A 16,425-nucleotide genomic window follows, 5' to 3' on the forward strand; every position below is an offset into this window, starting at 1 on the left:
TTGAAAATATTTATAACTTAATAAATAGAGTAGAATTCACTGAGCAAAATGCTGACAATTTCACCAAAATTGGATAACAAATAAAGAAGTAATTGAATTTAAAAATTATCAATATTTTGTGAAAACAGTTATATGCATATCGTAATGAATATTCATTAGGTGAGCTGATGATGTCACATCCCCACTTTCCTTTTTATTAAGTTATCACATGAAATCATAATTGTTTCATTTTTTCATACATGTGTAAATGATGTGTCCCCATTATGATGAAATAAGTTGCGGCAATAAATATCTAATGCACTTAATCAGTTGACAATCCGATTGTTTTAGTTCTTGGTAGAAAAAATATGAATAAACCTAATTTCATATAACAAAATACAAAAGAACAAGTGGTGGATGTGACATCATCAGCCCACCTGATGAATGTTCATGAATTCATGCCAAGAACTGTTTCACCGGGATAATACATGTATATCTCGTCGTGCTCGTTGTTTGTTTTTATATTTCCATGGCTTTAAGTTTCAGAATTTCGGAATGATTTGAGCTATAACATAAAACAAGACTCAATGTTCACACTCGCTTTTTTGAAAAACAATCATTGATTATTCCCGTTTGATGTGTTTTCTCTAAAGCACTTTTTCCTGTTTTTTTTCCCGATTAGGTATTTATGCAAAGATCAGTCCAGATTATATTTGATACGCAGGAACGATTCTCAGCTTAAAATGCAGATTATTATTTTAAAAATCAGTTGAATTATTAAATAATTTAAAAAAAAATCAAAAAATTAAAACAACTTACTTTGAACCACGGGATAGCATGTCCCCTCTGGACCCCCCCCCCCCCCCTCTTCTCGTTACTATATTATGAATTTACTATGAATTTTTATTCTGACTCAAATCGACTCGTTGGATGTGTGCATAATAATGTATTTTGTTTTATGTTTGTTTATGTAAATTATTCATTTTATGAATACATTTATGGTGCCCTGTATCATGCTCTTTTGAACAGGTATACCTGGGCATATTGTTAAAACTGTTTGCCTTTTTTATCAATAAAAGGTTATTTATTTAAAAAAAGGTTTTAACCATGTTACTGAATTTGCACGTTTTATAAAAGTAGATAATTGAATCATTGGCTATTTTACAGGGCTCTAACGTATTAAGCTTTGCTTTTGTGACGATCCTGACAACCATCTAATGTATTGCCTTGCGTATAAAAGATACCACTTTACTTATTTACTTATGTATATTATGATACATTTAATGAGTTATATGAAAAAAAAATTATTTGTTCAATATCTTGATGTCAAATTTTAGATAAGTATATTCTTATCCAGATTTTTGTTCATGAAAAATTTTGCAAAAAACCAATAAATGAAATGATAGGAATCATAACCATTGGCTTTTTTTTCTAGTACATGTATAACAAAACTAAGAGAGATAGCGGAGTTTTCTCAAAAGGGAACAAAGTATTAATATCATGTATCATCATCCGCGATCTTAAGGGGATGGTCCGGGCTGAAAATATTTATTTTCTTAATACATAGAGTTGATTTCACTGAGCAAAATGCCGAAAATTTCATGAAAATCGGATAACAAATAATAAAGTTATTGAAGTTTAAAGTATATAGCAATATTTTGTGAAAACAGTCGTCATGAATATTCATTTGGTGGGCTGATGTTGTCACATCTCCACTTTCCGTTTTCTTATGTTATTACATAAAATCATAATTTTTTTTCATTATTTCATACTTGTGTGAATAGAATGTCTCCCTTATGCAGCAATAAATATCTATGTTCTAAAGCACTTGTCAATCCAATTTTTCTAGTCCTTTGAGGAAAAAATTGAATAAACCTAATTTCATATAATAAAATACAAAAGAACAAGTGGAGATGTGACATCAGCATCAGCCCAACTAATGAATATTCATGACGACTGTTTTCACAAAATATTGCTAAACTTTCAAATTCAATAAGTTTGTTATCTGTTATGTCCGATTTTGATTAGATTTTCGGCATTTTGCTATACATACTTTCAGCCCGAATCATCCCTTTAAGGAAATCGTTGCTATGGAAGAGAGTAACAGAGATAGAGCGATGGTAAAAGAGGGAGCGCTAGAGGGAGGGGGAGAGGGGAGAGAGAGAAATATAGAGACATTGCGAGCGGGAGAGAGGGCGGTACCGGGGGGGGGTAGGATATCTAAAAACAAGCGAATGAATTTCGGCATACAGGGATCTATCGGCTTGAGGAGGGAACAAGACAAAACAGTGTATGGGAGGAAGGGGAGGGATCGCTAAATTCAAATTTTCGTGATTTTCGGAATATTCAAAGAAAATGAAAGGAATCCAAATGTGAATGATAAAACATGGAATATACAGAGATACAGGACTTATATTTCAACTTCTTAAGGGCATACATAAGAAAATATTTCATTTACACATATTGTTACAATAAAAACATTGACAAAATTAGAGATTGTCACAAGCAACGGATTTAATAGTTATCTCACGAAACGGAAGCAAAGTCATTAATAGATGATTGATGTACATGATACTAACATGATAATTATATATGATATTTAATTAGAAATCAATATTGTATGTCGTTAAACACTTGCATTTTGTTCAGATTATGGATAACGCATGGATGATCAAATTATTGTAGATATGATTGTGAGCAACACTGGCCTTAAATACATGTAAGAGTATATTGCATACTGCATTGCTTTTCATTTGTTATCCCTGTATGCCCTTTGACCTTTAGTATTTCCATTGTTCGGCTGATACCATTCAGTGCACCTACTATGCCAATGTCAAATTCATTGTAGGTCAACGGAGTTTCCGCGTGTCCTCAAACGACCATGACCGGAAATAAAGTATAAAAACAACGCATATGAAATAGTGTAACAAGCTACAAATTCAGCATTGGCATTGGAAGTTCTTCATATTTTACTACTAAGATCCAGGAGCGCTTTGCATCTGTCCCTCAACTTGCTTCGGCCTTATGCCTATATTTTTAGTTCAGGTTGGAACAAATGTCTGCTGATATCTATAACATTAAACCTCTGACAGAGGATCCGAAGCGATATGAAGACGTATACTACAATGTTTTTTACAAGATCGCCCAGAAGGATGTTGTTTTAGAAAAGGTGAATCAATATTTTGATACCAAGGTGATAAAGATGCTCACTGATGTATTTGGCCGCGATGAAGAATTTAGTCTACTAGGGGTTGGAGTCGGCGAAGGTATGACATTTTTTTCATTATTCTATTATTTATCTAGTATTCATTCTATCGACGAGAACATGATATACATAGAGAAAAATGCGCTGAGTTCATTATCATAAAAATTGGCCCGGGAATCTGTAAATACAAAATGCTGTTCCTAATCATGCCGGGGCTCTAAATAGGGTCATATAACATGTATAAAAAAATTGACAAAAGGTAAATGGTCTGTATATAATATCGGGACATGTATTCCCAAGTATAGGCCTAAGTAGATATATGCGTAAGTAATTAAATAAGTGGAGAACATTATAAAATTGTGCAAAGTTGGGATGAAAACATGAATGGAAACGATATTTTCAGGGGGTGCTTAACTGCTGATGAAGATTTGACGAGCAAAATAAGGGGGTTTTCAACAACAAAAAAAGGTCATTATGGTCCCGAGAGGTTTCTATTCAAAATGTAGGTCATTTTGTAACACCCTCCAGAATTCCAGGGGTGCTGCCTATGGAGAATAATACACGCAGCTCCCCTATGAAAATGTTGGGGATGCTGAAGCACCCCCGCTTCTCATAGGGCCATTGGATCGTTTGGTATCAAGGCTTCTTGATAGAAGGAGAGAGACAGGCAGAAATTCCTCAGTAACATGGACCCCCAGCACCGTCATTGTGTTTTGCGTTTTTCGGATTTTTTTCGTTCGCTTCATTCACTTACACACTCACCGCTCGTAATAGAGTTTGTACAATGAAATTTGGTGCCCCACCCCATACACACCCATCCCAGCGACTTCTGATTCTCAGATTGTCTGTTGCTGTAGACATGTTAACCATGATGACTTGGTTAATATGATTTTGTTCAAATTTGGCATTATAGAAAGCTATTAACCGACTTTATATCAACATGGAAAATTTTATATATCAGATGCATTTTGTACCTCAAATTCTGGTTCGATTTGAATGTGACCACCGATGTACATTTATTGTACACCTCCATAACTTCATATCTTTGAATGGACATTTTAGTCTTATATGAACAACATTATCCTTTTGTTTTATTATTTTTTGTTCTACAGGTCCTCACGAATTTCACCTCCTGAAGAGTCTGCAATCTTACTATCCATCAATATGCAATGTGGCTGTGGATCCCAATGAAGGCATGTTACAAACGTTTAAAGATAGAGTTTCTTCTTTAAATACAAATGGGAAAGGCTCTGTCTCCTATCATGGGTTCGGTGGTCCATTATCTGAGTTTGTTGCTGGGAGTCCATTGGCGAAGAAAAAGTACAATCTTATCACATCCATACATTCACTCTACTACACCGGTGACTTTGAAACGACCTTCACCCATATGGCATCCATGATGAAAGACAATGGTTTTATCATCATCGTATGTAAGAACGGTAAGTAATAATAAGGCATGAGGAACTTCGTTAGTATTTGTAATTTTCCAGATGAAAAATGCAAATCGGTCCGAGGCTGGATAACAACATCCCTTGATTCCCTTCTTCCTTTATTCCTTCCCTCTTAGTTCATGTATTTTTCGTGTTTTTCTTTCTATGCCTCCGGAAATTTCATTGGGGGGGGCAACAATAGTGGGGTCGCCCCCACCGACATTCCACCTGTCCAATGTGCAGGAGCGTGTGGTTCTAGGAGACAATTCGAGGACAGATTGGTTTGGAGGGGTTAGGTCCGGGCTTTAGAAAACTAGAACACTGGAGCGTTGTGGCCCAGTGGATTAGTCTTCGGACTTTGAAACAGAACCATGGCGTAATTTCCTTCGGCAAGAAATGTATCCACATTGTGCTGCACTCAACCCAGATGAGGTTAATTGGTACCTGGCAGGAATGTATTCCTTGAAATGCGAATGCGCTGTGATCTTAGTAATTACGGCTGCCAAGCTACGGCTGGGGTAATAATATCCATGTCCTTTGGAAGCGCATAGAGACATCAAAAACAATGATATTACTTTTGTTATTAGAGAAGGGCGAGATAGCGAGAAACAGAACGAGAATACAGCCCAAATTGTTTGTTTTTCCAACTGAATTATTAGGAATTGGGGAGTTTTGGCGTTCAAAGGGGGTACACTAGGCCATTCTAGTTGTCTTCCACCCCACCCCACCGTCACACAGTCCTGATCTCATTCTGATATTAAAACAATTGACATAAATTAGAGTATTTAAGAAAAGGAGCAAGGAAGAATAATATAATTTTTAACATGGATAATTCAGTTGTTGATTCTCTTTTTTTCTCATATATTACAGATAGCCTCAATACCAAAACATTCCACAAGTTACCGTGGCTGTCAGAGAGCACACAATCAAACGAACGACTGTCATCAAAGACTGTAAGAGAGTTTGCTGAAGGTCAAGGTTATAAGGTCACCACTGTCGACATATCCGTCCAATGGGACATCACTGAATTATTCAAAGACCAGTCAGAATTTGGAGACAAACTCCTGGATTTCTGCACCCAGGCAGCATATTTTCGACAAACAGCGCCCTCTGCGATACTAGATGACCTGATTGCTTTTTGGCGTTCAATTTCGACCCAGGATGACAATGGACGTTTTTTCGCCCCTGCCCATGATGAAATACTTCTTGTCTCAAAATAAGTCACTAACGCTGATTTATTTTATTTTTGAAGACTGTATGCTACCAACAGTAATTTCTATTTAACATCTTTCCCTGGTGAGAGGTGACAGTAGATGTACCGCTTTATAGGTTCCCAAGACTTCCGAGAAAATCCCGAAGACCACTGAACAAAGGTCTGCGTTTGAATGCAACAGTTACTGTAAAACAATTTAATCCGGGCTATATCTTCAATTTCAGTCTATCACGATCACGCATATCGGGCTTGTGTCGCATCAGTTTTAATCAAAATGAAATAATTCAAGAAATACATAGATTTTACAGTAAATTATACTCGCAACAGGAAGGCGAAAAACACAGGATTATGGAGGATACTTTTTTTCAAGATATACCGGAATTAGAATCGGCTTCAAGGGACATTTGTGAAGGAAAAGTTACTCAAGGTGAATGTTTGGAAGCTTTAAAACAAATGAAAATTAATAAAACACCGGGAAACGATGGGCTTAGTGTTGAATTCTATTTAGTATTTTGGTCTATAATAGGAGATTTGATAGTAGACGCTTTAAATGAATCTTTTTCTAAGGGGGAACTTTCGGCACATCAAAAACAAGCAGTTATTATTATGTTTGCGAAAGACGGAAAAGACCCTTTGTCTACTAAAACTTACAGGCCAATTTCATTACTGAATGTCGACTATAAGCATGATAAGATTTTAGCAAAAGCTCTCTCAATAAGAAAAGTATTGCATGAAATTATTTATATTGATCAGGTTGGATATATAAAAGACAGAAATATAGGAGAGGCAGTAAGGTTAATAGACGACATGATTTTTTTATACGAAACAAAATAATATTCCTGGCTATTTAATGGCAATAGACTTTGAAAAAGCATTCGACTCTGTGTCCCAATTATTTTTACAAAATGTTTTACGTCATTTCGGTTTTGGAGCATCTTGGTGTAGGTGGATTAAAACATTATATAATAAAGCCTCAAGCTGTGTTTTTAATGGAGGCATATCTACAGGGTATTTCTGCGTTGAAAAAGGTGTAAGGCAGGGGGGTCCGCTCTCTCCCTATTTATTTATTTTATGTATCGAGGTCTTAGCTCATTCGATTCGTAAAAATTCCGATATACGTGGAATTCACTTTGGTGATTTTGAAGTTAAACAAATACTTTATGCAGATGATATGACCCTTTTTGTAAAAGATCCATTATCAATAGATAACATAGAAAAAACCTTTGAAAAATTTGAAAAAATATCAGGTTTGAGAATAAATAAAGACAAAACTTTTATTTTGCTGTAAGGCCCCCTCTCCGAAGAAAACGTTAGAATGCCTTTTGGTAAAATAGTAGAAGTCATTAAAATATTGGGTATAACTTTTTCATTGGATGTGGAGGTACAGGAAAGGATAAATCATAAGGAGATCTTAAGCAAAATTAAAAACTTGTTGAATTGGTGGAAACAGGGAGATCTCACTCTAATGGGAAAAATTCAATTGTTGAAAACATTTGCACTCTCGAAAATAATTTTTGTATCGTCACTCACCCCAGTACCACCTTGGGTTTTTCATGATATTGAAACGTTAATGTTTGATTTTTTATGGAATGGGAAAGACAAAATAAAAAGGAACATTATATGCATGGATTACGAAAAAAGGAGGGCTTAGAATAATACATTTTCACTTATTTGTATTTGCACAAAGGATTATGTGGTTAAAGAGACTCATACTCGGAGATTCGAAAATAGGATGGAGACGATTTTTTATAAATAGGACACGTAATTTTGGAGGTTTACTAATACTTTTTAGTAACATATCTTTAAATTTGTGCAGATTGTCCCTACCAAGCTTTTACATAAACATGTTGGAAATATGGGGTGCTACGAAAGAAATATTGCTTAAAAAGGAAACGTCAAAAAGAAATGAGATATTCTTCAATAATAAATTTATACGTTTGGACGGAAATATGCTATTTGAAGAAAGCTTATTTCTTAGAAATATTTATAAAATACATCATTTAGTTGATGACAGGGGTAATTTTAAATCATCTAGAGCCTTCCAGAGGATGGGATTAAAAGAAGATGAGATAGAATATCTCCACACAGTATATGAAAATATTCCAGCAACGCGGAAATTTCTCTTGAAGAAAACAGACATAATTTTATGCAGGGACACAGCTTTAAACTTTGAATTTATATTTCATGGAAATGTGAACACAATAGCTAATGTTACATCAAATAAAATCTATAAAGCTTTGTTAAACATGAAATCTGAGAGGTCATGCGCTGTTAAAAACATTGAAATATGACTTTTCCGAAAAAGATACTAATACAATATTTTTTAGACCTAGGGTATACCTTAAATAGCAAGTTAAGGGAGTTTCAATTTAAATTGTTGTATGAACTTGTATATACTAAAAAATATTTGTTTAGATTTAAATTATCAACACATAATCTATGTTCGTTCTGTGGTAAATGTGAAGAGACATATGAGCACATATTCTTCACCTGCGAATACATAAAAACGTTATGGAAAGATTATGGTTATTTACTTAAATTACGTCAAATTGAAAATGTTAATTGGAAGGATATTCATATTGGAGTAAAGGTTTTTGATATAGGGAAGGAACAATTACTAAATCATATTATCTTTCTAATTAAATTTATGATCTTTGAGCATAGTAAGGCTAAAAGAAAACCCCCAACCCCTCAAGAGATAAGGAAAAAGATATTGGAAAATGAAAAGGAGGAAAAAAGAATAGCAGAGGCACGTGGAAAATTATCCGGTCACCTGAGGAAGTGGGAAAATTTTCACACTTCATGATGACGAGGCACTCCGAATCCATTTGTTTTTGTTTAATAAATGCATGATATGCACTTATTTTCATGACAGCTGCCTTAACACTTATGCGGACAGATGAAATGCATTTGATCTGGTGGATGTATGTATGTGTGTGTGAGGGTGTGTGTGCGGGTGTGTGTGTGTTTGTAAGGGTGTGTGGGCAGGGGGTGTTTGTGCGTGAGTCTGTTTTGAGTGTGATGGGGGTGGGATGTGAGTGTGCGGGAAGGTCCGAAGATTATCAATAGTAAATCTTCTCTCATAATTCTCATATTATTTTAATAAACTTACAGGTTTAGGCTGTACTTTTTTTTCTTCAATTAACAAATGTATTATGTATGTATAAAAATGTAAGAAAAAAGAATGTATATCAGACACTTTTACAACAAATTGAATTGATTTAGAATTTATTTATGACATTGTTTAACTTCATTGTCAAATGTAACCATAATATTTGTACGTTCAAATCAAACTTTGTAATGAATGTTATATTTTACTATGTTCAATTTTGTTTTATGAGAGAAGAGAATAAAAGATTACTAAAAAAATATATATATAATAATTTTATGCAGACTGGACTGTGCAAATATTTATTCTTAGTCGGGGATGAATTTATATTTCTTCTTCGTCAGAACGAAAGAACTTAAGGGTCTCGCCAGGTATTCCCGCAGGTCATTTCTTTTAAATGAAAGAAATAACGTGTAGGTCTATTTGCAGGTCGATAAAGTCTTTTACCCTTTTTAGACAGGCTAAAATTTCCTTAACCCCGTACTATTGGTGGGGCTAAATGGCAATTTAGCCCCACCTATAGTACGGGGTTAAGCTTAGCCCACTTTCGTTTTACACAGCGTTTTTGCAAAGTGGGCTATAACCCCACCTATAGTACGGGATTATTTGGCCCTGCAAAAAAGCAGGGTTATCCCACCAATTGCGGTGCTAAGAGCAATATAGTCCAGGATAGAAGAGGCGTAACCTTGTTTTTTTATATATACAATATTTTTTTATGGTTTCTTGTCAATTCGAGGGTGCTGATTACGAATCTGAATGATGCCACTCGTGTAACCTTGAGCATTTTCCGCAAATTTGCAAAATCCAATATGGCCGCCAAAATATGCAAATTACCCATAAAAATCCTAAAATTGTCCGCACATTTGCTACGAAATCCATGAAATTGTGTGGCAGGAGTGAGATACTCTCTGAAAAAATTAATTTTTGACAAAATATTTATTTTCCTCATATTCAAAATGGCCGCCAAAGTCCATTGTATACTCTATTATGTACAATATAAAGAGGGAAAACTAGCTTTCGCAAAAGTGAGCACTAAACTGCCAAAAATCGCGATATATGAACGAAGTGATACACGCAAATCATTATTACTAACGAGATATATCATTCATTATATCATAAATGGGAAGATTTCTGTATTTTGATATCTAAAATGGCCGCCACTGGCCCAAACAGTATTGCGTACAATGGCAATGGGGGCCAAAAAATTCACAAGAGTGATCACTAAAATGCATATTATTAAGATTACACGAGTAACTGTTAACGAAATATATCATTAATATGCCATGTATTGTGATGAATGTTGTATTTTGATTTTCAAAATGGCTGCCAAAGGCCCTAAAAGTATTATGCACACAATGAGAAAGAGGGGCAAAGAAATCACAAGAGTGATCACTAAAATGCATATATATGTGATATATGTGATAAATTAATGGGATACTGTTTAAATACATATTTTCTAACGAAATATATCATTCAGGTTTAAAGTTTGTGTTAAATACTGTAGCTTTACTTTCAAAATGGCCGCCATAGACATTAACAGTATTATGTACAATGCAAAGTGGGAAACCAATATGAGCACCATAAATGCAAGTATTAGTGATCTATGAGTAGAATATTGTCCGAAAGCATAATTTATATTAAGAGATATCATTTATTCTGCCAGTTAGGTGATGAATACTGTTATTGGAAAGTCAAAATGGCCGATACAGGCCCTTATGATATTATGCACAATGTGAATGGGAACAAATTATTTCAACAGAATTTGGCTTTGCTTGGCCAAATGGTGATGTATGAGTGAAATATCGTCTGAAAACACGATTTATAACAAAATATATCATCTCTTATGTAATTTAGGTGATAAATACTGTATTTCATCATTCAAATTGGCTGCCATATGCCCTTTTTGTGAACATTATTTGTCTACACTCAAATTGTATATTATACGATAAGGGCCTATGGTGGCCATTTTCAATTTAAAAATGCAGTGTTCATCACCTTAAATACACGACATTATGATATATCTTGTTAGAAACCATGATTTTTGACAACATTTCACCCTTGCATCAGAATTCACAATTATAGGCAACACTGTTAAAAAAACCCTGATTTTACAGAAAAATAAAAGAAGATTTTGCAGAAAGCAATACCAGAATCATTCTTTAAATTCATGAAACAGGAATTTTTCTGCATTTTAACAGAACAGGTCTGTTAGAAAAAGGGGAAAAGAGTGTTTTATTTAAGGAAATTTGTAAGATTACACACACCAAATACCAATTTCCTGTAAGATTACGCAATCTGGTAAGATTACAGGTGTTCTCGAGACTCTGCTGCAGGAACTTCTTTTAGTTTAAGGATAAATTTTCTAACAGTGAATATTTAGAGTCAAACAAAGCCAAATTATGTCAAAATTATATGTCCAATGTTACAATGTACATAATACTTTTAGGACCTATGGCAGCCATTTTGGATTTCAAAGTACAGCATTTATTACCTCCACAACCAAAATGTGATGTATTTAGTTAGAAATCATGTTTAAGACAATATTTCTACTCGTATATCACAGTTATATGCATTTTATGATTCTCACTCTTGTGAAAATTAGTTTCTCCATTCGCATTGTACATAATAAATATAGGGATTATGGCGGCCATTTTGAATGTCAAATTACAGCATTTATAACATAAATGGCATATTAACAATGATGTTTTTAGTCAGTATTCCACTAGTTTATCTTAATTATATGCATTTTAGTGCTCACTCTTGTCACTTTTTTCCCCCGGCCATTGCCCTTGTACATAATACTCTTTATGCCACTGGTCGCCATTTTGAATGTTGAAATACAGTATTTATCACCTAAATTACATAAGATATGATATATTTTGTTATAAATCATGTTTTCAGACGATATTTTACTCATACATCACCATCTGGCCGGCTCGGTGTAAAAATGGCAGAGGTAATAATGGCAGAGGTAAAAATGGCAGAGGTAAAAATGGCAGAAATAAAAATGGCAGAGGTAATAATGGCAGAGGTAAAATTGGCAGAGGTAATAATGGCAGAGGTAAAAATGGCAGAGGTAATAATGGCAGAGGTAAAATGGCAGAGGTCATAATGGGAGAGGTAAAAATGACAGCTCTAGGTAAAATATGGCCAGCCTCAAACCCGGATGCAATGAATTGTCAAAAAGCCCCCGCATGTACATAGATTAAATTAGAAGTGCATGTCACGGTTAGGCATTTCATCATATCATTAAGTCTTTATCGGCCTAACAATGCTATTTACGAATTCGTTGGAGGTGTACCGTGAATGCTTTTTAAAAAGAAATCAAACGACAAATATTTTTTCATTCAATTCATCAGGAGAAAAATGATACTGCACTATTCTCATTCATCATTTTATAACATTACTTTTTGTCTAGCTGTTTTTTTTATGTCTAAAGTTTTGCCAGGTTTACCGTTACAAAAAAGGAGGAAGAGTAGACATAAGAGAGGTGGAGAGACAGAGAGGGTTAGGGGTGGGAAAAGAACTTAGCGGGAAAAGCTTAGATCTTGAAATTGTCACGAATGATTGTGGTTGAATATTATGTCCTTATTTGTAATGTCGTCTGTACTATTCTTTTTAAAAATTTTAATGACAATAAGCATGCGTTCCCAGGCTTGGCACTGAATATGTAACTGACTATGAAAATCAATAATAATCTTGACTGGTAAATCAATTTGAGGTCGATCGAGGGGGACCGTCTGGTTCAGATTCTTTGCATAAAAGAAGACCCTGAACCTTCTTTACCATTGCATCCAATATGATATAGACGGCTTGATGGTCATAACCCTTGGAAGCGGAAGTGCTGTTGGGTATTTTTTTACGCCATAAGCAGCACCCTCTTGGTAATTAGCTTGGTATGCTAAAAAAAACATTGTTTATTATCTGATTGTTATTATTTTTGTTGTAATTCTTTTTCTGAGTAAAAAGAACTTCACATAGTTGAAATAATTTTTAAGTCATTTTCCCCCTTAATCAAATCCCCTTTGATTTTAGAGTGAAAACTTTTTTCTTCTCGGCTTTTTAACAAACCAGCACCCCATATCTCTTTCATTTTTGCTTATGCCATCTTTACCTTTGCCATTTTCAACTCCGCCATTTTTTACACTGTTAGAAAATTTATGCTTAGAAATAAAAAAAAATCCTGCAACAGAGTCTGGAGAACCCCTGTAATCTTACTGCACTGTGTAATCCTACATGCATGCATTTGTATAAACTTACAGAAAATTGGTATTTTGTGCATGTACCCTCACAAATTTATTGTAATAAAACTGTTTTCCCCTTTTTTAAAACATATCTGTTCTGTAAAATTTAAGAAAAATTGTGGAAAACCATCCTGTTATTATAATCTTCAAAATTATTTGTTGTTTTTTCTTCTGTAGAATCTACTGTTTTTTCTAATAGTGTACCTCTGCCACTTTTACCTCTGCTATTGTCACGTCTTCCATTTAGCCATTACCTCTTGTCATGCCCCTGCTCTTTTTATATCTGCTGTTCTTACATCTGCTATTTTTACCTCTGCCATTTTTACCTCTGCCAATTTATACCTCTGCCATTCTTACCTCTGCCATTTTTACTTCTGCCATTTTACCTCAGTATCTGCCATTTTTACCTCTGCCATTTTTACCTCTGCCATTTTTACCTCTGCCATTATTACCTCTGCCATTTTTACCTGGCACCATCTGGCCAAGCAAAGCCATATTCTGCTGAAATAATTTGTTCCCATTCACATTGTGCATAATATCGTAAGGGCCTGTAGCGGCCATTTTGACTTTCCAATAACAGTATTTATCACCTAACTGGCAGAATAAATGATATCTCTTAACTGCTTAATAGAAATTATGCTTTCAGACAATATTTTACTCATAGATCACTAATACCTGCATTTATGGGGCTCACTCCTGTGAATATTGGTTTCCCACTTTGCATTATGCATAATACTGTTAATGTCTCTGGCGGCCATTTTGAAAGTAATAATATAGTATTTAACACACACTTTAAACCTGAATGATATATTTCGTTAGAAAATATGTTTTTAAACAGTATCTTAGTAATTTATCACATATATATGCATTTTAGTGATTACTCTTGTGATTTCTTTGCCTCACTTTCTCATTGTGGATAATACTTTTAGGGCCTTTGGCAGCCATTTTGAATATCAAAATACAACATTCATCACATACATGACATATTGATAATGTATTTCGTTAACAATTATGTTTTTATTCAATATTCCACTCGTTTAATCTTAATAATATGCATTTCTGTGGTCACTCTTGTGATTTTTTCGGCCCCCATTGCCATTGTATATACGCAATACTGTTTGGGCCAGTGGCTGCCATTTTAGATATCAAAATACAGAAATGTTCCCATTTATGACATAATGAATGATATATCTCGTTAGTAATGATGATTTGCATATATTACTTCGTTAATACATCGCAATTTTTTGCGGTTTAGTGCTCATTTTTGTGAAAATTGGTTTTCCCTATTTATATATATTGTACATAATAGAGTATACAGTGGACTATGGCGGCCATTTTGAATATCAGGAAAATAAATATTTTGTCAACAATTATTTTTTCAGAGTGTATTTTACTCCTGCCACACGCTTTCATGCATTCCATAGCCAATGTGCGGACAATTTTAGGATTTTCATGGGTAATTTGCATATTTTGGCGGCCATATTAGATTTTGCCAATTTGCGGAAAATGCTCATGGTTACACGAGTGGCATCATCCAGATTCGTAATCAGCACCCTCGAATTGACAAGAAACCATCAAAAAATATTGTATATATAAAAAAACAAGGTTTGGTCAAGTTTCTATGGGGCCTATCCTGGACTAATAGTACGGGGTTAAGATCGCATGTGTAAAACGAAAGTGGGCTAAGCTTAACCCCGTACTATAGGTGGGGCTAAATGGCAATTTGGCCCAACCTATAGTACGGGGTTAAGGAAATTGTAGCGTGTGTAAAAAGTGTACGAGTGAAGCACTTGTACTACGAATGATCGACAAAAACCACTAGTCCGGGGTTAGCGAGTTTCGTGTGTAAAAAGCAAGCATTCCTTATCCGGGGTTAGCAATAACAATTTGACATGTGTGAAAAGGAAAAAAAATAGTACGGGGTTAAGGATAGTACGGGGTTAGCGATAGTCCGGGGTTAAGAAAATCCTGTGTAAAAAGGGCATTTTTGTTTTATCGTTGCTGCCTGCTAAAATGCAATTATGCCTATATGCTTTGAAACTATCAAGTTTATTTGATTCCAATCCCTGTCTGTCGAGGATACTTCCAAGATACCTGTAGAAAAAAAGTGTTTTAGCTTGATTTAATGACACATATGTGATTTGAAATAGGGACGAAATTTACATTTACATGATAATAATTATTATTATTACATCAACATTATCTATGAAGCAAAATGATTAAAATAAATATATAACAGCAAAACACTTAAGAGAAAGCAGAAAAGTTTGATAATGACGATGAGGTTTTTGAAGATGATGACGACGATGATGGTGACAATGATGATTCTTATGATAAGATGATTGTGATGTTGATGGTGGTGGTGGTGATGATGATGAGGATGATGATGATGATTACGATGAGGATGATGATAATGACGATGGTGCTGATGATGATAAGGAGGAGGAAGATGATGATGAGGATAATGATGATGAGGAGGATGATGATGATGATTACGATGATGGTGATGATGAAGGTGATAAGGATGAAGATGATGATGATGGTGATGATGATGAAGATGACGATGACGATGAGGAGGAAGATGATGATGACGATGAGGAGGAGGATGATGTTGACGATGATGATGATGATGATGATGATTCACGACGTCACCAATTTCATCTTGAATTTCGTCGCGAATTATTCACGACAAAATTCACGACGTTGCCAATTTCGTCCTGAATTTGTTTTGCCTGCCTGGGCGGTATGCGGGTTGAAACCAATTCGTCTGCTGCTAATTCCTCCACTCACAACAGGGCCTACATTCATTTAGTCTAATGCAATTATGTCCATTAACTTTCGCCTAACAACCAATGATGGTCCAATAGCCATTTGGTCCAGTCATAACCTTGTCTAATCACCAGTTCGTCTATGACCATTTCGTCTCATAATTAGTTGGTCTAATATCAATTTTATTTTCCTTAATTTCGCCCAATTAACACTTAGTTCAATTAGACCAAATGGCATATGGAATAAATGGCAATGGGACCAACAGGTTATTAGACCTGCATTCCCTCAATCAGTTATATGGGGAGGAGAGACCTGCGAGTCATAGTGATTCAGTTCGCTTTTCGCCTACCAGGCACAGGCGACGCCAAACAAATAACAATAACAAAATGGTAGATAGACCATGTGGATAGTGGACGAACTAATGGTAGACCAAATGATAGCAGACGAGTTGGCATTAGACCAACTGAAAATAACCC

The 16,425-nt window shown here is 34.9% G+C and overlaps 1 protein-coding gene across 1 annotated transcript; it reads left to right on the top strand.

Moving 5' to 3' along the window:
• Positions 1-2,863: 2,863 nt before the first annotated feature.
• Positions 2,864-6,151, top strand: LOC121413344 (histamine N-methyltransferase B-like). The gene is made up of 3 exons (XM_041606127.1): positions 2,864-3,245; positions 4,297-4,623; positions 5,485-6,151. The coding sequence occupies exons 1-3, from the start codon at positions 3,035-3,037 to the stop codon at positions 5,832-5,834; spliced, it is 888 nt and encodes a 295-aa protein (XP_041462061.1). The 5' UTR covers positions 2,864-3,034; the 3' UTR covers positions 5,835-6,151.
• Positions 6,152-16,425: the final 10,274 nt, after the last annotated feature.

This window comes from Lytechinus variegatus, chromosome 4, assembly GCF_018143015.1.
Source record: "Lytechinus variegatus isolate NC3 chromosome 4, Lvar_3.0, whole genome shotgun sequence".
Taxonomy (NCBI): domain Eukaryota; kingdom Metazoa; phylum Echinodermata; class Echinoidea; order Temnopleuroida; family Toxopneustidae; genus Lytechinus; species Lytechinus variegatus.

Coding starts and splice junctions, on each gene's coding strand:
- LOC121413344 (XM_041606127.1), top strand. CDS start 3,035: ATGTCTGCTGATATCTATAACATTAAACCTCTGACAGAGGATCCGAAG. Junction 3,246..4,296: donor AGGGGTTGGAGTCGGCGAAG/GTATGACATTTT, acceptor TTTGTTCTACAG/GTCCTCACGAATTTCACCTC. Junction 4,624..5,484: donor CATCATCGTATGTAAGAACG/GTAAGTAATAAT, acceptor CATATATTACAG/ATAGCCTCAATACCAAAACA.